Below are 23,432 nucleotides of genomic sequence, written 5' to 3' on the forward strand. Positions count from 1 at the left end.
TCACATATTTCAGAGATTTATACAGAAACCCCAGTATAAGTGCAGAGCGTAGGATAAATGTGCGCCAAACCTTACAGAAGCATTGTTATCCAGAGGTATCTGGGAGGTTTGGGTGGCGCCTCATAGGTTTGCCAACTATTCCTTGAAGTCCCATTTTTCCAGGAGCATCCCAGCAATAGCGGGAATGTTGGTAAGAAAAGTAAGAAGGCATATACAGTTTATTACAATAATATACATTTATTTGGTATATTGAAGTTCAAACACACAATGGCTTCTACAGGACTACTCCAGATTTCACTTCAGGTCATCAGCGAGACATCATATGTACAAACTCTGTAAGAGAATCAAAAGAAGAAGATCGGATGAAAGACCTGGAAAATAATATTGGATTTAAAGCTAAAGACGAAGCATCACACTGGCAACATGATAGCTTTATTAAATAGGTTCTTAAAGGCACCCTGTCAGTAAATAATGATATTTACCTGCAGCCATTTTGGAAATCTGCTAGAGAACACCGATCTGAACATTAGAGGTGCTCTTCCCACAGCATCTCATTTGGAGTCATTGGGGCCGTGAACAGTCATCACTCAGTATACCGTGAGTGTGCGGTAATTACTTCCCCGTGCACTTTGAATGACAGGCTGCCACATATACCCGCTACAGAGTAGAATGTCAGTCAATGGGCAGGAGTAGTGACTATAGCCCACTCACTATACACTGAGCGCTGACTGTTCCTTGCCCCGACGACTAGGAGTGAGTGGCTGTTGGGAGAATATGATTTCATTTTCTCCCTGTAGCCTCACTTCCAAATAGGCTGCTACACATGTTTAAAATTGTATTTCCATGCAGATTACTATTATGGTGAATACTATTTTTGGGGGCTGGCAGTTTCCTTTTAAAGAAGCTTCAAAGATCTCCTTGACTTATATTCAGACTGCTCTCATTCTTGCCATGAAAAATATCAGATACCACTGAACATGTATTAGATCTTTATCCAGCTTTGTCTGTCCCCATGCCAAGAAAATTTTGGGAACCTGAAATCAATTTCCCATTCCCATGTATCATAGAAGCCAGCTACTGCATGACAACTTAAGAGAAGCAGCCACTCGGAGCTGTATGGGGCCGACGTATCAGTATTTATCCCAGTTGTCTGCGAGTTGAAGCAGTGTTGAGACTAAGCATTTACTTATGAAACAGTACCACTTTTTGTGACATAGAAATCAGGAAAAAAAAGAGGCAATTATTTAATTAAAAAAATCCAATTTCTAATTACAAAACAAAACTGTAAATAGACTGTAAATTATTAAAAGCTGTTGATGCAAAAAATGGATTGCAGAGCGATGACAAGTAAGAAACAAATCGTCTACGTTTTCTGGATGAAACATGTGAACCTGGCCGCAGGGTGATAATGGAGAGCAGATTTTTAGACATGCCCCCCAGAAAAAGGTCCACACCCATGGAGCCGTATGACAAAACTAGAAATAAATAGTGGAGCAGAAAATGGGCACTTTCGACCTGGTGACTGATCCGTTTAAAATAAAGAGATTACAAATTGTAGGGGAGTGTTGTCCTGTAGTGTTGCCTAGTCTTAAAAATAGTACGTATTTTCCGGCGTATAAGACGACTGGGCGTATAAGACGACCCCCCAACTTTACCAGTTAAAAAATAAAATCTTCTTAAAAGTTGGGGGTCTTCTTATACACCGTATGTCGTCTTATAGGGCCGGTGAATATGTGCCTTTTGGGGGGGGGGGAGTGATCCTGATGAGGACGAGGGGGCGTCTCACAGGAAAGTGAGTATCCCCCATTACCTTATCATAGCGCTGCAGCGTGGGGTCTCTGTGCTGGGAGCGGCGGCTGCTGTGCTGTGGCGGCTCCTCTTCTGCAGTGTGGGGCCTCTGGTGCTGTGGGGCAGTGGCGGCGGCGTATCTTCATGCAGTCGGGGCTCCTCCGGCATCTCAGCCTGGAAGCCCCGCCGGCAACTCCATCGGTACAATGCGGTCAGGTGGCCTCCGGGAAAATGGCCGCTGCTCAGATTCAGATCTCGTCCCGAGATCTCGGGAGACGAGATCTGAATCTGAGCAGCGGCCATTTTCCCGGAGGCAGCTCAATAGGTGCGATGCGGTGGCCCGGCCGCTGGGGGCTGTGCATGCTCAGATTCAGATCTCGTCCCGAAATCTCGGGACACGAGATCTGAATCTAAGCAGCGGCCATTTTCCCGGAGGCCAGCGCATTACACCGATGGAGTTGCCGGCGGGGCTTCTAGGCTTTGAGATGCCGGAGGAGCCCCGACTGCATGAAGATACGCCACCGCCGCCACCGCCCCACAGCACCAGAGGCCCCACACTGCAGAAGAGGAGCCGCCACAGCACAGCACAGCAGCCGCCGCTCCCAGCACAGAGACCCCACGCTGCAGCGCTATGATAAGGTAATGGGGGATACTCACTTTCCTGTGAGACGCCCCCTCGTCGTCATCAGGATCACTCCCCCCCCCACCCACCATATACACCCGGCGTACAAGGCGATTCCCGGCGTACAAGACGACCCCCGACTTTTAAGAAGATTTTCAGGGGTTAAAAAGTCGTCTTGTACGCCGGAAAATACGGTATATGTTATACGTAAATGTTATATGCCTCATTAGGAAAGTGGAAGGGGGGCAGGGTTCTTTTTAAGCATCCTAATATCTTAGCCTTAGTTGAGATATAGTGAATCTGATAGCACACACCTACAATACTAGTTATTATGGATGGTGTTGGATCACTTGACTTTGGCAGTTCTGGTCCCCCACTTGTGTTATGTGGATTGGGTGTATTCTCTGCTCAACAGCAATATGGAGACTATGAGAGGGCCTGGTGATGCCAGGTTGACTTTAAAACTTATTACAATTATCACTTCCTGTTAATATAATGACTACTCAAATTTGATGATCTTGAAATTCCAAAGATTGTACTACAAGTGTCAAAAATGACCGGAATATTAGAAACTATCTTCAGATTAAGTAGATAGATACCGTAGATTATCCTACCTTCAAAGTCTACAAGTCCATCCCCATTCACATCCACATCTCTCAGGATTTCATCAACTTCACGGGGGCCCAGTTGTTGACCGAGGAGTTTCTTCATAGCCTCGCGTAGTTCCCGAGTGCTGATTCTGCCATCACCATTTGAGTCAAACTAGTTTTAATAAAAATGTGCTATTAGCTGTGTCTTAAATGAAAATAGTACAAAAAAACATAATAATATGCCTGCCAAAGGATTGAAGAATCAAACAGAATACATACAGTTGTGTGAAGTGTTTGCCCCTTCCTGGTTTTCTGTTCTTTTGCATGTTTATCACACTTAAATGTTTCAGATCACCAAAAAATGTAAATATTAGACAAAGATAAAACAGGTAAACACAAAAGGCAGTTTTTAAATGAAGGTCTTTATTATTATTAAGGGAAAAAGAAATCCAAACCTACAAGGCCCTGTGTGAAAAAGTGTTTGCCCCTAAACCTAATAATTGGTTGGGCAATCCTTAGCAGCAACAACTGCAATCAAAAGTTTGCGATAACTGGCAGTGAGTCTTTTACAAAGGTCTGGAGGAATTTTGGCACAGTTATCTTTGCAGAATTGTTGTAATTCAGCTATATTGGAGGGTTTCTGAGCATGAACCACCTTTTCAAGATCATGCCACAGCATCTCAATTGGATTAAGGTGAGGACTTTAACTAGTCCACTCCAAGGTCTTAATTTTGTTTTTCTTAAAAAAAATTCAGTGGTGGACTTGCTTGTGTGTTTTGAATCACTGTCTTGCTGCATAACCCAAGTGTGCTTCAGCTTGAGGTCATGAACAAATGGCTGGACATTCTCCTTCAGGATTTTTGGGAAGACAGCAGAACTCATGGTTCCATTTACCACAGCAAGTCTTCCAGGTCCTGAAGCAGCAAAACAGCCCCAGACCATTACACTACCACCACTATATTTTACTATTGGTATGATGTTCCTTTTCAGAAATACTGTGTTACTTCTTTGCCAGATTTAATGGGACACATAATTTCCAAAAAGTTCAACTTTTGTCTCTTCAGTCCACAGAGTATTTTCCTAAAAGTCTTGGGGATCATGAAGGCATTTTCTGGCAAAGCTGAGATGAGACTATATGTTCTTATTGCTCAGCAATGGTTTTCATCTTGGAACTCTGCAATGCAGGCCATTTTTGACCAGCCTCTTTCTTATGGTGGAGTCATGAACACTGACTTTAACTGAGGCAAGTGAGGCCTGCACTGTTTTGGATGTTGTGGGGTCTTTTGTGACCTCTTGGATGAGTTGTCACTGCTCTCTTGATGTAATTTTGGTCAGCCGGCCACTCCTGGGAAGGTTCACCACTGTTCCATGTTTTTGCCATTTGTGTATAATGGCTCTCACTGTGGTTTGCTGGAGTCCCAAAGCTTGATAAATGGCTTTATAATCTATTCCAGACTGATAGATCTCAATTAATTTGTTTTTCATTTGTTCCAGAATTTCTTTGGATGGCGGCATGATGTCTAGCTTTTGAGGAGCTTTTCGTCTACTTCACTTTGTCAGGCAGGTCCTATTTAGTGATTTCTTGATTGAGAACAGGTGTGGCAGTAATCAGGCCTGTGTGTGGCTAGGGAATTTGAGATCAGCTTCCTAAACATGTGATAAACCACAGTTAATTTATGTTTTTATTACGCACCGAGAATTTGGTATTGGTACTATTATGAGCTAAATATGACTTTTTGACAAAATTTTATTTTCCTTTCGCAGGAGGCAAAATAACAGAAAACAAAAATTATTGTTTATTTCTTTGTTTTTCTTTTTAAATTTATTGTGTTGAAATAGCAGACATTTACAGACGCAACAATACCAAATATGTTTATTTTCTAATTTAATTTCTTAATTTATAGATTGGGAAAGGGTGGGTTTTTTGATTTTTTTTTTAAATATTTTTAAGAACTCTAGGAGACTTGAATCTGAAATAGTTTCATCACTTGTACAATATATTGCAATACTTTAGTACACTGCCATAGTAGCCCATTGACATCTCATGATTTAATCGCAGGTAGCGATGGGAAAGAAAATGCAGGTCTGCCGGGGTGCTTTTATGTCTACAACACATGACTACTGCACCCAATTAGTGGCCTCTGTTTCCAAGGTAGACATCATGAGACTAATGAGGCTGGCATGTAAAGGTTAATGCTTTTTTGTTACTTTTGAGCAATTCCTACCATTGCACCATTTTTTAATGGACAAAACCTTTAAGGAGATAGTGTATGACTACCTTACCTTTACCTATCCATCTTATCCTATGTAATGTGAATAATTTGATATAGTGCTTCTCATATAATACCTCTTTAGCAGGTACGGACTGGGACTGAAATTCAGCCCTGGCATTTGAAATCACACCGGCCCATGGTGTCCCCGCCCCCGAGCACCAGATGGAATATATTACTAATATTACCTTGGATGGTGGAAAGCAAGATTTACTACAACACCAATATTTCTAATGATACCAGAGGCCTGCTGGGTTAACGGACGGAGTCGGCAACTTTGTGCTCCATCACAACTCTTAACAGTGTGGTTATCTTGAGAACACAGATTCTGCTAACAACATAGCAGACAAGGCAGCCCACAACCAGACAGGCCCTTCTGGCATTTGCCAGATGGCAAGTCCGGCCCTGCTCTTTAGTGATTCTCATGACCAGTCTGGGAGCGCATATAGAAGGTGACACACTTTGTACACACCCACAAACTTTACCAAAACTATAGTCTTCATAGTGTGCAATAAAGTACATTATATCATACCTCTTTAAAAGCATCTCTCAGCTCCTTCACTCCAATCATGTCAGCTGTCTCTGCAAGAAGTTTAGGTCCCATCAGCTCTACAAAGTCTTCAAAGTCAACTTTACCTCCAGCTAAGGGCAAAAGAACAATTTAGTTTAAATAGAATTGTATGCTGACAGAGTAGTAGGTAATCTCATCTAAACTGCAACACTGATCTTACACGGAGCTACAAAATCCCTATTGCCATATATACAGAAGTGTAGCCCTAAAGACAGGACATTTAAACATAGAATAGTAAAAATGTAAAAGATCATAATGTTTCAATATATACAATAGTATGCAAAAGTTAGAAAGCTTTCATATAATAAAAGGGTTAATAGTTTATTTTGATCAATTAATAATTTGCAAAGTGAATGAACAAAAGATAAACCTGAATAAACTAAATGTTTGGAGTGACCATTCTTAGCCTTCAAAACAGCACCAATTCTTCTAGATACACTTGTACATAGTTTGTGGAGGAACTCAGCTGGGAGGTTGTTCCAACATCTTGGAAAACTAACTACACATCTTCTGTGTGTGTAGCGGCAAAACTCGCTGGTGGTTGACCCGGGTGAATGTGAACACAGCGCGTTTTTTTTTTATTTTTAGAGATTCACCTATTCAATCACATCAAGTGTCATCAAACCTCATGTAGATGGGGCAGAGCAGGAGGACAAAATATCAAGCCCAAAAAGAAGGAGAGCCTCGCACCTGTTTGTACACCCCTCAGTTAACAATGTTTTAATCAAAACAGTGTCAACTAAGTACCTGTTGTTTTTTTACATTTACTATTACTTTTTAGTTATTTACTTACTGCAGGGTATTTGCTCATTTAGTTTTTATCTTCGGTTTCGCCTCTAAGGTGATTATAGACTGGAGATGGCCGTTGACTCAGCCATCATTTAACTATGAGCTATTTCATCTGATTCCCATTTACATGAACACTCAATGGAGAGAAGCAGAGACTGGCAGCGTCTTTTCGCCAGAGAGAAGGAAAAGGTCCAAATATTTGAATTCACACAGCCCGATCCTGATTCACTTGTCGTGGGGAGAGAAAAGTCGGCCCTGCCTTTATGAATTTCCACCTTTATGCAGAGACTTCAGCTACATTTCTCTCCTCCCCTGGATTTAGCATTGCAATTTTTTTTTAAGAGTTAGGAGGTTTCTGGACTTTTATAGACGGTTGGCAGTCAGAGAAAGCGTAAAATAAAAAAAGGTACCACTAACTGATTTTCTGGGAGAGTTCAATGAGCTCCATTTCCGTAGGCATATATCCCATGGTTCTCATGCACTCGCCCAACTCCTTGTATCCAATGAAACCATCTTTATCACGATCAAATTCCTTAAATGCTTCTCTCAGCTCTGAGGAGAAAATATAAATTATAAAATTATAAAATGTAAGCATAAAAGGGAAGTACTGTACATTTTCTCAGAACTTCAATAATGGAATTGTACCTAAAGGAGATGTGTAAAGAAGACCATCCTGGAGTGCACCTACTGGAAATAATATGTAGTTGTGTGAAAGTATCTAATGTTTTCAATTCTGAACAGTCACTTTACCACGAATGAACGCTCTGAAAATACAGGTCCCAATATGTCACAGGTCTCTGCTGATTGAGCACGTCACACATCTAAAGAGTGTAAAGCTGTCCAGGCACATTAGATGGCTGTCATCCGAATGATAGTTCAGCTGACAGCCATCTTAGCGACTCTCCCATACACAGGAGCACTAATTCTTCGAAGCACTCATGTGTTCTCTATGAGAAGGCCAATGGATTACACCAGTGGCTTATCTCCAGAAGAACAATGCAATTGGCAGTCCAAAATCAGACATGAGAAATTGACATCTCTCCTCTCCGGCGCCCCTATAAACATTAGACCACAACATTTGCGGGTTCAGCCGATATTAGTCTAATATCTATGGGGGCCTTTAGGGAGTGTATGTATAAATTAGATTCCAGCAGTAGTGTCTAGAATCATCAGTATACCTATGTTAGCCTGTCTGGTAAATGCACAAGAAGAAGGACCTTAGCCCATAATTTTTATGTTCTTCAGAAGTTATATGTTTATAGTTGAAGATATTCATTGCAAAATTATGTATTACAATGTGAATGTAGATTGTAAGAATGGAGAGCAAGTCTTCCCAAAGAATTTATAATGTTAGTCTGGACACAAAGTATATATGGTAGTTAATACAGATATTTACAAAAAAGTATTAGACCTCCTACCTTCGATCTCCTCTGGTCTCAGCTCTCGGTCCTGAAATAAAAGGAAAGGTATACATCTGAAATACTGAAATGTTGTTGTTGTACAATTTATTTACTTTACAGTGAGCCACTGCCTGTGATCTGAGAGTGTAGACAGTCTGTAGATGCCAGGAGACACTTGTGGATCTCCTTGCCAACAAAATCAGTATTTTCAGGTTACTGCAGATCCAGAGGCTTAGCTATGGTCTTGGCTCGGGGAGGGGGGGGGGGGGGGTGGTAGGGGTGGTGAAGCTTCTGGGTGGGCCCCTAACCAGGCAACCTTGATTACACCTCGGTGATGTGCCCTAATAGTGGAGGAGGACCTCAGCAGATGACAGCGATGTTACTGAAGATGATCTCTATATAACGACCAACATGAATATTACCGCCATATGGTCAGTGGTAGATACCAGTCCTACAGAACATAGATCACAGCACAGTTACAGATAATGACTTACCGCTGATGTTCTTTATGATGGAATTGTTCACTTTTCCCGTCTTTTCCATGTGGCCCAGACCGACATGACAACTTCTTCCAGCAATGACTCGGCTGCAGAGAATACAACAAAGACACATTTCACTTCTCATATTCCAGCCCCATCACCATCTATTCCCAACCTGCACAAACCCCTTATCCTGCTGATACCCCAATACTGAGCCGCTGCTGCCATATGTCCTTATTACTGCACCTGATACCTCAATACTGAGCCGCTGCTGCCATATGTGTCCTTATTACTGCCCCTGCTGTGTGGTTCTCTGTGCCCTCTAAATTCTAAGGCACCCCTCTATAACATAGCAATGCCAGGTGCAAGTGCCCTAGAAAACAGTGCCCATATTTTGCCCCCTAGAAAGTAATATTGTCCTGTGTGCCCCTTTGATAGTCACAGTAACCAGAGTTCCCCTATAACAATAAGTGCCCACTTTACATTTAATACTGTCTCGAGTCTGCCTCCTGTACAGCTCCCCTATACACAGTATGATGCTCTCTTATACACAGTATACTGACCCCTTAGTAGCCTCCAAACTGTTTGATGGCTCCAACACTGTAATCCCCACACTGTATGATGCCCCTCTAGATACCCTCCATATAGTATAATGCAATAGATCGTCCTCAATATAGTATAATGCACCAGATAGTCCTCAATATAGTATAATGTACCAGATAGTACCAGATAGGCCTACTCTATATTGTATAATGTACCCCCCATAGGCAGACTCTGTAGTATAAGGCAGCACCCCATAGGCAGACCCTGTAGTATAAGTCAGCACCCCTATAGGCAGACCCTGTAGTGTAAGGTAGCACCCCCATAGGCAGACCCTGTACTATAAGGCAGCACCCTTATAGTCAGACCCTGTAGTATAAGACACCACACCCATAGGCAGACCCTGTACTATAAGGCAGCACCCCTATAGGCAGACCCTGTAGTATAAGGCAGCGCCTCCATAGGCAGACCCTGTAGTATAAGGCAGCACCCCCATAGGCAGACCCTGTACTATAAGGCAACACCCCCATAGGCAAACCCTGTACTATAAGGCAGCACCCCTATAGGCAGACCCTGTAGTATTAGGCAGACCCCCTATAGGCAGACCCTGTAGTATTAGGCAGACCCCCATAGGTAGACCCTCTAGTATAAGGCAGACCCCCCACAGGCAGACCCTGTAGTATTAGGCAGATCCCCCATAGGCAAACCCTGTAGTATTAGGCAGACCCCCCATAGGCAGACCCTGTAGTATTAGGCAGACCCCTCATAGGCAGACCCTGTAGTATTAGGCAGACCCTGTAGTATTAGGCAGACACCCATAGGCAGACCCTGTAGTATTAGGCAGACCCCCATAGGCAGACCCTGTAGTATTAGGCAGATCCCCAATAGGCAGACCCTGTAGTATAAGGCAGAACCCCCCAATAGGCAGACTCTGTAGTATAAGGCAGACAGACCCTGTAGTATTAGGCAGCCCCCCCATAGGCAAACCCTGTAGAATTAGGCAGACCTCCCCCATAAGCAGACCCTGTAGTATTAGGCAGACCCCCCATAGACAGACCCTGTAGTATTAGGCTGACCCCCCATAGGCAGACCCTGTAGTATTAGGCAGACCCTCTCATAGGCAGACCCTGTAGAATTAGGCAGACCCCTCATAGGCAGACCCTGTATTATTAGGCAGACCCTGTAGTATTAGCCAGACCCCCCTTAGGCAGACCCTGTAGTATTAGGCAGACCCCCATAGGCAGACCCTGTAGTATTAGGCAGACCTCCATAGGCAGACCCTGTAGTATTAGGCAGACCCCCCAATAGGCAGACCCTGTACTATTAGCCAGACCCCCATAGGCAGACCCTGTAGTATTAGGCAGACCCCCCATAGGCAGACCCTGTAGTATTAGCCAGACCCCCATAGGCAGACCCTGTAGTATTAGGCAGACCCCACATAGGCAGACCCTGTAGTATTAGGCAGACCCTGTAGTATTAGGCAGACCCCCCAATAGGCAGACCCTGTAGTATAAGACAGAACCCCCCAATAGGCAGACTCTGTAGTATAAGGCAGACCCTGTAGTATTAGGCAGACCCCCCATAGGCAAACCCTGTAGTATTAGGCAGACCTCCCCCATAAGCAGACCCTGTAGTATTAGGCAGACCCCCCATAGACAGACCCTGTAGTATTAGGCTGACCCCCCATAGGCAGACCCTGTAGAATTAGGCAGACCCTCTCATAGGCAGACCCTGTAGTATTAGGCAGACCCCTCATAGGCAGACCCTGTATTATTAGGCAGACCCTGTAGTATTAGCCAGACCCCCCTTAGGCAGACCCTGTAGTATTAGGCAGACCCCCATAGGCAGACCCTGTAGTATTAGGCAGACCCCCATAGGCAGACCCTGTAGTATTAGGCAGACCCGCCAATAGGCAGACCCTGTAGTATAAGACAGAACCCCCCAATAGGCAGACTCTGTAGTATAAGGCAGACCCTGTAGTATTAGGCAGACCCCCCATAGGCAAACCCTGTAGTATTAGGCAGACCTCCCCCATAAGCAGACCCTGTAGTATTAGGCAGACCCCCCATAGTCAGACCCTGTAGTGTTAGCCAGAACCCCATAGGCAGACCCTGTAGTATTAGGCAGACCCCCTCATAGGCAGACCCTGTACTATTAGCCAGACCCCCATAGGCAGACCCTGTAGTGTTAGGCAGACTGTTATGGTCTGGTGATGTAGGAGCGACATGCGACTAGCTCTGAGCAGGTGGTAACTATACAGAACGCAGTTACTGATCTTAACACAGACACTAGCAGTAGCCATGGGATGTTCCTGTCACTCCCTGGACACCTCGTCACAGCCGGAGAACTAGCTACCACTAAAGGTAGAAACAGGAAAGCTATCTTGCCTCCGAGAAAATCCCCAAAGGATAGGACAGCCCCCCACAAATAATGACTGTGAGAGGAGAAGGAAATGACATACGTAGTATGAAACAAGATTTAGCAAAGGAGGCCACTTCTAGCTAGATAGAATTAGTACAGGAAAGAACACTGTGCAGTCAGTAATAAAAACTAGAAAAAGTCCACCGCAGAGAAATGCAAAAATCTCCACACCTGACTAAAGGTGTGGAGGGCAAACTCTGCTGCTCAGAGCTTCCAGCTTAGCTGAATAGGTTCATACTGATAAGCTGGACAAATGAGCAAAACATAGAAAGTGCTGAACAACAAAGTCCACAACAAGTGAACTGCAAAAGGACAAGCAAGGACTTAGCTTTGCTGAACTGGTCAGAGTGTCAGGGAAATCCAAAGAGCCGTGACTCCAGGCTGGAACAATTGACAACTGGCATTGATTGAGGGCCAGGGCCAGACTAAAATAGCCGAGCCAGAAAGACGATCAGTGAAAACAGCTGCTGATGCAAAATCCCAGAAGCAGCCATACCACTCAAAACCACAGACCCTGTAGTATTAGGCAGACCCCCTAGGCAGACCCTGTAGTATTAGCCAGACCCCCATAGGCAGACCCTGTAGTATTAGGCAGACCCCCCATAGGCAGACCCTGTAGTATTAGGCAGACCCCCCAATAGGCAGACCCTGTAGTATTAGGCAGACCCCCCAATAGGCAGACCCTGTAGTATAAGACAGAACCCCCCAATAGGCAGACTCTGTAGTATAAGGCAGACCCTGTAGTATTAGGCAGACCCCCAATAGGCAAACCCTGTAGTATTAGGCAGACCCCCCATAGGCAGACCCTGTAGTATTAGGCAGACCCGCCAATAGGCAGACCCTGTAGTATAAGACAGAACCCCCCAATAGGCAGACTCTGTAGTATAAGGCAGACCCTGTAGTATTAGGCAGACCCCCCAAAGGCAAACCCTGTAGTATTAGGAAGACCTCCCCCATAAGCAGACCCTGTAGTATTAGGCAGACCCCCCATAGACAGACCCTGTAGTATTAGGCAGACCCTCTCATAGGCAGACCCTGTAGTATTAGGCAGACCCCTGATAGGCAGACCCTGTAGTATTAGGCAGACCCTGTAGTATTAGCCAGACCCCCCTTAGGCAGACCCAGTAGTATTAGGCAGACCCCCATAGGCAGACCCTGTAGTATTAGGCAGACCCCCATAGGCAGACCCTGTAGTATTAGGCAGACCCCCAATAGGCAGACCCTGTAGTATAAGGCAGAACCCCCAAATAGGCAGACTCTGTAGTATAAGGCAGATCCTGCAGTATTAGGCAGACCCCCCATAGGCAAACCCTGTAGTATTAGGCAGACCCCCATAGGCAGACCCTGTAGTATTAGGCAGACCCCCCAATAGGCAGACCCTGTAGTATAAGGCAGAACCCCCAAATAGGCAGACTCTGTAGTATATGGCAGACCATGTAGTATTAGCAGACCCCCCATAGGCAAACCCTGTAGTATTAGGCAGACCTCCCTCATAAGCAGACCCTGTAGTATTAGGCAGACCCCCCATAGGCAGACCCTGTAGTGTTAGCCAGACCCCCCATAGGCAGACCCTGTAGTATTAGGCAGACCCCCTAATAAGCAGACCCTGTACTATTAGCCAGACCCTCATAGGCAGACCCTGTAGTATTAGGCAGACCCCCTAGGCAGACCCTGTAGTATTAGCCAGACCCCCATAGGCAGACCCTGTAGTATTAGGCAGACCCCCCATAGGCAGACCCTGTAGTATTAGGCAGACCCCCCAATAGGCAGACCCTGTAGTATTAGGCAGACCCCCCAATAGGCAGACCCTGTAGTATAAGACAGAACCCCCAATAGGCAGACTCTGTAGTATAAGGCAGACCCTGTAGTATTAGGCAGACCCCCCATAGGCAAACCCTGTAGTATTAGGCAGACCTCCCCCATAAGCAGACCCTGTAGTATTAGGCAGACCCCCCCATAGACAGACCCTGTAGTATTAGGCAGACCCTCTCATAGGCAGACCCTGTAGTATTAGGCAGACCCCTCATAGGCAGACCCTGTAGTATTAGGCAGACCCCCCAATAGGCAAACCCTGTAGTATTAGGCAGACCCCCAATAGGCAAACCCTGTAGTATAAGACAGAACCCCCCAATAGGCAGACTCTGTAGCATAAGGCAGACCCTGTAGTATTAGGCAGACCCCCCATAGGCAAACCCTGTAGTATTAGGCAGACCCCCCATAGGCAGACCCTCTAGTATTAGGCAGACCCCCAATAGGCAGACCCTGTAGTATTAGGCATACCCCCCAATAGGCAGACCCTGTAGTATAAGACAGAACCCCAATAGGCAGACTCTGTAGTATAAGGCAGACCCTGTAGTATTAAGCAGACCCCCATAGGCAAACCCTGTAGTATTAGGCAGACCTCCCCCATAAGCAGACCCTGTAGTATTAGGCAGACCCCCCATAAACAGACCCTGTAGTATTAGGCAGACCTTCTCATAGGCAGACCCTGTAGTATTAGGCAGACCCCTCATAGGCAGACCCTGTAGTATTAGGCAGACCCTGTAGTATTAGCCAGACCCCCCTTAGGCAGACCCTGTAGTATTAGGCAGACCCCCATAGGCAGACCCTGTTGTATTAGGCAGACCCCCATAGGCAGACCCTGTAGTATTAGGCAGACCCCCAATAGGCAGACCCTGTAGTATAAGGCAGAACCCCCCAATAGGCAGACTCTGTAGTATAAGGCAGACCATGTAGTATTAGGCAAACCCTGTAGTATTAAGCAGACCTCCCCCATAAGCAGACCCTTTAGTATTACAGACGCCCCCATAGGCAGACCCTGTAGTGTTAGCCAGACCCCCTATAGGCAGACCCTGTAGTATTAGGCAGACCCCCTCATAAGCAGACCCTGTACTATTAGCCAGACCCCCATAGGCAGACCCTGTAGTATTAGGCAGACCCCCCATAGGCAGACCCTGTAGTATTAGCCAGACCCCCATAGGCAGACCCTGTAGTATTAGGCAGACCCCCATAGGCAGACCCTGTAGTATTAGGCAGACCCCCCAATAGGCAGACCCTGTAGTATTAGGCAGACCCCCCAACAGGCAGACCCTGTAGTATAAGACAGAACCCCCCAATAGGCAGACTCTGTAGTATAAAGCAGACTCTGTAGTATTGGGCAGACCCCCAATAGGCAAACCCTGTAGTATTAGGCAGACCTCCCCATAAGCAGACCCTGTAGTATTAGGCAGACCCCCATAGACAAACCCTGTAGTATTAGGCTGACCCCCCATAGGCAGATGCTGTAGTATTAGGCAGACCCCCTCATAGGCAGACCCTGTAGTATTAGGCAGACCCCCATAGGCAGACCCTGTAGTATAAGACAGAAACCCCCCCACAGGCAGACCCTGTAGTATTAGGCAGACCCCCATAGGCAGACCCTGTAGTATTAGGCAGACCCCCCCATAGGCAGACCCTGTAGTATTAGGCAGACCACCCCATAGGCAGACCCTGTAGTATTAGGTAGACCCCCCATAGGCAGACCCTGTAGTATTAGGCAGATCCCCCCATAGGCAGACCCTGTAGTATTAGGCAGACCCCACCATAGGCAGACCCTGTAGTAATAGGCAGACCCCCCCATAGGCAGACCCTGTAGTATTAGACAGACCCCCCCATAGGCAGACCCTGTAGTATAAGACAGAACCCCCAATAGGCAGACTCTGTAGTATAAGGCAGACCCTGTAGTATTAGGCAGACCCCCCATAGGCAAACCCTGTAGTATTAGGCAGACCTCCCCCATAAGCAGACCCTGTAGTATTAGGCAGACCCCCCCATAGACAGACCCTGTAGTATTAGGCAGACCCTCTCATAGGCAGACCCTGTAGTATTAGGCAGACCCCTCATAGGCAGACCCTGCAGTATTAGGCAGACCCCCCAATAGGCAAACCCTGTAGTATTAGGCAGACCCCCCAATAGGCAGACCCTGTAGTATAAGACAGAACCCCCAATAGGCAGACTCTGTAGTATAAGGCAGACCCTGTAGTATTAGGCAGACCCCCCATAGGCAAACCCTGTAGTATTAGGCAGACCCCCCATAGGCAGACCCTCTAGTATTAGGCAGACCCCCAATAGGCAGACCCTGTAGTATTAGGCATACCCCCCAATAGGCAGACCCTGTAGTATAAGACAGAACCCCCAATAGGCAGACTCTGTAGTATAAGGCAGACCCTGTAGTATTAGGCAGACCCCCCATAGGCAAACCCTGTAGTATTAGGCAGACCTCCCCCATAAGCAGACCCTGTAGTATTAGGCAGACCCCCCATAGACAGACCCTGTAGTATTAGGCAGACCTTCTCATAGGCAGACCCTGTAGTATTAGGCAGACCCCGCATAGGCAGACCCTGTAGTATTAGGCAGACCCTGTAGTATTAGCCAGACCCCCCTTAGGCAGACCCTGTAGTATTAGGCAGACCCCCATAGGCAGACCCTGTTGTATTAGGAAGACCCCCATAGGCAGACCCTGTAGTATTAGGCAGACCCCCCAATAGGCAGACCCTGTAGTATAAGGCAGAACCCCCCAATAGGCAGACTCTGTAGTATTAGGCAGACCCCCCATAGGCAAACCCTGTAGTATTAAGCAGACCTCCCCCATAAGCAGACCCTTTAGTATTACAGACGCCCCCATAGGCAGACCCTGTAGTGTTAGCCAGACCCCCTATAGGCAGACCCTGTAGCATTAGGCAGACCCCCTCATAAGCAGACCCTGTACTATTAGCCAGACCCCCATAGGCAGACCCTGTAGTATTAGGCAGACCCCCCATAGGCAGACCCTGTAGTATTAGCCAGACCCCCATAGGCAGACCCTGTAGTATTAGGCAGACCCCCATAGGCAGACCCTGTAATATTAGGCAGACCCCCCCAATAGGCAGACCCTGTAGTATTAGGCAAACCCCCCAACAGGCAGACCCTGTAGTATAAGACAGAACCCCCCAATAGGCAGACTCTGTAGTATAAGGCAGATTCTGTAGTATTGGGCAGACCCCCCATAGGCAAACCCTGTAGTATTAGGCAGACCTCCCCATAAGCAGACCCTGTAGTATTAGGCAGACCCCCATAGACAAACCCTGTAGTATTAGGCTGACCCCCCATAGGCAGATGCTGTAGTACTAGGCAGACCCCCTCATAGGCAGACCCTGTAGTATTAGGCAGACCCCCCATAGGCAGACCCTGTAGTATAAGACAGAAACCCCCCAATAGGCAGACCCTGTAGTATAAGGCAGACCCCCACAGGCAGACCCTGTAGTATTAGGCAGACCCCCATAGGCAGACCCTGTAGTATTAGGCAGACCCCCCCATAGGCAGACCCTGTAGTATTAGGCAGACCACCCCATAGGCAGACCCTGTAGTATTAGGTAGACCCCCCATAGGCAGACCCTGTAGTATTAGGCAGATCCCCCCATAGGCAGACCCTGTAGTATTAGGCAGACCCCACCATAGGCAGACCCTGTAGTAATAGGCAGACCCCCCCATAGGCAGACCCTGTAGTATTAGGCAGACCCCCCCATAGGCAGACCCTGTAGTATAAGACAGAACCCCCCATAGGCAGATTATGTACTTTAAGGCAGCATCCCTTAAAAAATAAATAAATACTCACCTCTTCTTCCTGGTTCCTGCGCAGCTCTGACCTCCCGCTCGTCTCCTGACAGCAGGCGCCGGGCAGTGACTCATCGCGCCCGCTGTCAGCGTCGCCGACGTCAGACGCTGACGGGGATGATGGGGGAAGGAGCGCAGCGCTCCTTCCCTCATCATTGCTGTCAGCTGTATCGGCTAAATGCCGGTACAGCTGACCCTACGATGACAGGCGGGGGGCCCACTGTTGGCACCAGGGCCCCCCCCGCCTGCTCATGGGCCCCATAGCGGCAGAGCAGGGAGATCGATTCTCCCTGCTCTGCCACAGAAGGTAACTGTATCCAGTTACAGTAGCGTAGCTCCGGGTGGGCCCCCTCTGAGCACTGGGGAGCCCGCACCCTCTGCCCCCCCGATAGCTACGCTACTGTGCAGATCCATTCTTATTTAAATGAATAGCAGGCGAATGAGCAGTACCTAGCCGTGGCCATTATACATTTAACAGAGCTGTGTAGTTCTGCTCTGCATCTGATCACATCTAGCTGCCACCGGAACCAAGAACAGCTGATTGTCGAGGGGTGCTGCGTGTTGTACCCCCAGCAATCTGATATTGAAGACCTATCCTTAGGATAGGCCATCAATATAAAATACCCGTAACCCTTTTAATATTTGTGAGATGAAACCTAGTTAGACCTTCATGATCTGCACTCTTAGCCTGAGTGCCAGTGACTCATATGGTGAGTGACCTTAAAGAAGCACTCCTCCCATCAGTTTTTATTCTCTTAATATATTGCCATCATCATATTACACAGCACATATACTTACATTTAGTCATTTGACCTTTCTACGTAGTATAGTTTTCTCTTTTCTCATCTCTATGTAGAAGCAGGAAGTCTTTTCATTGCTAAAATAATTCCAACCCTCCAACTCCTGACCCAAGCTGCTCCTCTCCCCTGCCAGTAAATTTTGCAGTGACTGATGAGTCATGCAGGGAAAACTGACCTCCTGTTTCTACATAGAGTTTAGAAGGATTCAGCTGGTCAGTTTTTAGGGTATGTGCACACGCTGCATATTTGCCTGTGGAATTTTCTGCGCAGATTCTGCATCTCTTGGCAGAAAACGCAGGTAAAAATCAGCCCGGATTTGATGTGTCTTTGATGCATTTTTGAATGTGTTTTTTTCATGCGGAATTGTATGCGTTTTTTTAAGCTAAATAAAGATTTATTATTTAACAAAAAAAAAAAGAATTGTGATGTAATTTCTTGTCCAACCTCTTCATTTACATACTCCATTGAAGAATACTGTTTAGATAGATAGATAGATAGATAGATAGATAGATAGATAGATAGATAGATAGATAGATTGATCTATAGATAAATCTATTAGTGATGAGCGAGTGTACTCGTTGCTCGGGTGGTCTCCGAGTATTTGTGACTGCTTGAAGATTTAGTTTTCCTTGCCGCAGCTGCATGATTTGTGGCTACTAGACAGCTTGATTACATGTGGGGATTCCCTAGCAACCAGGTAATCCCCACATGTACTCAGGCTGGCTAGTAGCTGTAAATCATGCAGCTGTGTCAACAAAAACTAAATCTCCGAGCAGTTACAAATACTCGGAGACCGAAACGTTGCTGAGATGGGCTAATAAAAGTAGCTCCTGCTTTTTCCACTACTAATGGTGTGCTGCCTCTGTTTTTTGGATTCCTATCGATATATATCTATAGATAGCTGAATAGATAGATAATACCAAGCCCGATGTTTAGTAATAAACATAACAAAATGGCACATAAAGAGTTAAATAAAGACACACACATACACACACACAAAATCTGCGTTAGGCCGGGGTCATACTTGCGAGAAACTCGCACGAGTCTCTCGCATCAATACCTGGCACTGCCGCCGGCACTTGGGACTGGAGCATTCAGCTACATAGAAATACATGCAGCTGCACACTCTGGTCCGAGTGCAGGTGGCAGTGCCGCAATATCTGTTTAATTTTTTTAAAAAATGGTGTGGGCTCCCGCGCAATTTTCTGCACCAGAGAGGGAAAGCCAGCGACTGGGGGCCGATGTTTATATCCTGGGAAGGGGTTAATACCCATGGATCTTCCCAGTCTATGAATATCAGCCCGCAGCTGTATATTTAGCCTTTACTGGCTATTAAAATAGGGGGACAAAAAAATCCGACCTAGGGTCCCCCTATAATTAATAGCCAAAAACGCCTATGCTGACAGCTGCGGGCTGATATTCATAGCCTAGCAAGGGACCATGGATATTGCCCCCCCCCCCCGGCTACAAACACCAGCACACAGCCGCCCCAGAAATGGCTCATCTGTAATCTGTAATTCCGGTACTTAGCCTCTCTCTTCCCACTATTCTGTAGTGGTGGCATGTGGGGTAATAGTTGGGTGTTGATGCCACCTTTGAATTGTAAGGTGACATCAAGTCGGCTTAGTAATGGAGAGGCGTCAATAAGACACCTATCCATTACTAATCCTGTAGTTGGGAAAGGGTTACATAAAGACACAGCCAGAATAAAGTATGTTAATGGAATAAAACACAACACAGTTTTGCCATCTTTATTGTTCTGCCAATCCATGCGACGCCCTCGATCTCCTGCAAAAAAATAAAAAATAAGAAAACAAGCACAAATACTCCCTGATCCGATGCAGTCCATTTAATAACGAGTGTCCCACGAGGATCTCCCGTGTAGAGCAGTCACATCAGTGACACACTGACAGGAGATAATGGCTGCTGCAGTGTTATCGCTGAGGGTTCAATGGCCTCTCACTTTAAGGCACTGCTGCGTGAGAATTTTCCAACACAGCGGTGCAGCAGGTGACAGTATGAACTCTGCACTCACAGTGGCGGAAGGATGCAGTGCGGAGGATTACCTCCTGTCACGGTATCACCGGAGCCCCTGGAGAGCGGTTGCATCTGCTGATGTGACAGCTTTCCACAGGAGATAGTCGTGGGACATTCGCTATTAAATGGATTACATCGGATCAGGGAGTATACTGTTAGTATTTTATTTTATTACAGGTGATCGAGGGCTTCAGGGACTAGGTGATTGGTGAGTATGTACTGTATGTTGTATGTACTGTATGTCTATATGTGTGTATGTTTTTTTCTGTTTTTTTACACTTGAACACAGTAGCCGGATGATGAGACTACTACTGTCCCATCACCCGGCTAGCTGTCACTGTAGCAGGCATAACCGGATGGGACTAGTAGTCCATCGGACAATGCCTGTCTACATACAGCCACGCACACACACAGCCCCGCACACACACACACTCCCGCAGACACACACAAACACCCACACACAGACACGCACATCTTCTCCGCACACACAGTCTCCGCCCACACACATAGTCTCCATCCACACTCCGCCCACACACTCTTGCCCCTCTCGATCTGCAGCATTTCTCGCAGGCACATCCACAGCAAATCCGCAGATCTTTTTTAAACCTGCAGTTTTGCTGCGGATTGGCCTGACACAATGGAAGTCAATGGGTACAGAAACGCGGCAGATCCGCAAAAAAATTGACATGCTGCAGAAAATAAAATGCTGCAAATCCGCACGTTTTTTTCCGCAGCATGTGCACAACAATTCTCAATTTCACATTGACTAACATTGCTTGTGCACTACACTGCGGATTTGATGCATTTCCGTGCGTCCAAAAATGCTGCGGATCCGCATCAAAATCTGCAACGTGTGCACATAGCCTTAATCATGTGATGCCATAGACCTAATGAAAAAGATAAGAACTAACTGGGTAGAAAGGTAAAATGAGCACTTGTAAGTACATGTGCTATATAATATGATGACTGCAATATATTAAGAAGATACAAATTTTGATGGGAGTTCTTCTTTAAATTGATTCAGACTTATGCTCCAAACAGCTTCTTTTGATACCAAAGTTACCTCACAGCTATTCCTCACTGTTATGCCAAGGAGAAAGTGTAGTTCAAATACTAGAGTCATCACAATAGTTTTATTGCATAAATTCTCACACAAATGTGCACTATACATGCCTCCCAACCGTCCCGGATCCCGCGGGACTGTCCTGATTTTGACAGTCAGCCCCGCGATCCCGGGCGGGACATTAGTTGTCCCGCACTACGTGCCTAGGGCGGGGACAATGCTGGGGGCGGCACCTGAGCAAGGTTTGTGGCTGTTTTTTGTTTTTTTTTATAAAATCAAACAGAATTGATCACAGACTACATTTCAAACAGTGCCCAAACAAAGTATGACAGTGTACCTATGATCCAAAACACTCAATTCCTACACCTCTCTCAAACGAACTACCAGGAATTTATTCTACATGCAATCAGTCACTTGTGTAGTTATATCTACCAGTGCCTATCTATTTTGATAGAAAAATATTAAAATTTGAGAGTCTTCAGTGGGTTATACCTTTTAATGACTAACTGAAAAGATGGTAACAAATAGCAAGCTTTCGAGACTACGCAGGTCTCATCAGGCATAGCCCTGAACAGTCTTGAAAGCTTTCTATTTGTTCCCATCTTTTCAGTTAGTCATTAAAAGTCAATAAACCACTGAAAACTCTCACATTTTAATATTTTTCTATCTACTGGCTAACACAGTACAAATATATATTTTTCCTGCATCCACATAGATAGAAGTGCTAAGGTGGGTATATGTATTGCATTCAGGAACAGTCCCAGCAATCCAAGATGTCTCACTAATCCTTGGCATTTATTTTTCAGAGTTGGGTAGTAAAGCTTTACCAAGGATAGAAACCGGTGTCTGGTAATATCAAGGGGTATCAGATGTGCTACAGTAATTAACTGTAAAGAACTTGGGACCAAATGACTTTGTGAAGTCAGTAGCTTGATATGCATTGTCAGGGAAGATGGTCCTGTGGTGAAGGTAACCACACCATACCTCAGTATGTCTATGTCAGGGGTGGGCAATTAAATTTCCAGAGGAACCACATGAGAGACCATGACTGTTATTGAGGGCTGACCCAATAGGCTGAAATTAATTCTGCTCAATATTCATACTAACATATTAATTATAATTATTTATATTAAGATTAATTGTATCACTTAATATTGAGCAGAATTAAGTATTTCAACATCCCCCTATAAACCCTATAGGTCCACACACAGCCCCCTATATACAGTATGACCCCTCACATAGCCTCCTATATACTATATGAGCCCTAACATAACCCCCTCTAACATAGCCCCCAAATACAGTATGAGACTCTATATAGATTACTATATACTATATGTATTAGGGGTTGAGTTCCCGCCTCTGCACAGGGGGAGTCTCGAACCATCTCCGCTGCGGTTTCCCATTCTTCTCCAGCCGCAGTGGAGCCTGCTCAGACGTCGGTCTCAGCGACTCAGCGGATGGTTACTGCTGCCTTTCCAGGCTCAGCTATTGTAGCCAGTACTGGTCAGAGGCGAGCAGACGTCTCTGGGACTAAGTCCTGCTTTTCCCATTCTGAGCATGCCCAAGGGACGACCTCTCATTGGAGGTCAGGGGTCACATGCTCAGGTACTGTAGCAGCTCCCATTGGTCCTCTAGGAAGGTCCTGAAGTTGCTGCAGCTATAAAAGGTTTGCATGGCTGCACGGCCATGCGCTAGGATCAGCTTATGTCATGAGCTTTTGCTATTCAGTGGTCTTGTCTGCTTGTGGTCAGGGTCTGGCTGAAATAAGCCACTAGAATACCGGCACCTCCGGTGAGGAGTTTTGTATGGTGAATTCAGGGCTGGCGTAAAGCCATTAGAATTCCGGCTCCACCGGAGAGGAGGTGTTTGTGTGCTTGCTACTCCCTGACCACTGATTGCTTTTGCTCTGTTAGGCAGCTGTGTTCCCCTGTGACGCTAACAGGGCACAGCATTTTCCCTTCTGTGCGACTCTGTGAAGTAACAGAGTTCGCTTATACCGTCATATTGTGCCGCCATTTGCTAGCAGCAGGTTCGTCTCCTGCACGGTGGACCCCGGGCTGCGAACGCACCAATAATTATATCTAAATATACTCGGTGCGTTCCACCAGCCCTAACAATATGAGCCCCCACATAGCCTCCTACATTCAAAAAAATTTGTAGAAAAAAATCATGCTCACCGTAATGGCCGTGCACGGGAAGAAGTTCGTGTTATCAGCAAACGAGCAGTATCAAAGAAGGAAAGGTATCCAGCAACAGGTTCATTGGTGAAAAAATATTTAAAAACAAAAATCTTTAATGCATAACATGGTGAAAATGATGGTATAAAACCATTGATTTAGAAAAAAGGCAAGTAACCCGGGAAACTCATGGCCTTACGCGTTTCAAACTGACTGGTTCTTAAACATAGTTCAGAGTGTTCCCATACTCAAAT

General features: G+C 46.0%; 1 protein-coding gene across 3 annotated transcripts in view; it reads right to left on the bottom strand.

Moving 5' to 3' along the window:
• Nucleotides 1-211: 211 nt before the first annotated feature.
• The window catches only part of LOC143764990 (calcium-binding protein 2-like), a 145,364-nt gene continuing 122,143 nt past the window's right edge, over nt 212-23,432 (bottom strand). For all 3 annotated transcript variants that reach the window (XM_077251166.1, XM_077251167.1, XM_077251168.1), the window contains 5 exons: nt 8,049-8,079; nt 7,048-7,182; nt 5,803-5,912; nt 3,025-3,172; nt 212-333 (listed from right to left, as the gene is read on the bottom strand). In XM_077251166.1, coding sequence (XP_077107281.1) covers nt 308-333; nt 3,025-3,172; nt 5,803-5,912; nt 7,048-7,182; nt 8,049-8,079 — 450 coding nt within the window. In that variant the 3' untranslated portion in view covers nt 212-307. The remainder of the gene's footprint in view (nt 334-3,024; nt 3,173-5,802; nt 5,913-7,047; nt 7,183-8,048; nt 8,080-23,432) is intronic.

This window comes from Ranitomeya variabilis, chromosome 4 (assembly GCF_051348905.1).
Source record: "Ranitomeya variabilis isolate aRanVar5 chromosome 4, aRanVar5.hap1, whole genome shotgun sequence".
In the NCBI taxonomy this organism is placed as follows: Eukaryota; Metazoa; Chordata; class Amphibia; order Anura; family Dendrobatidae; genus Ranitomeya; species Ranitomeya variabilis.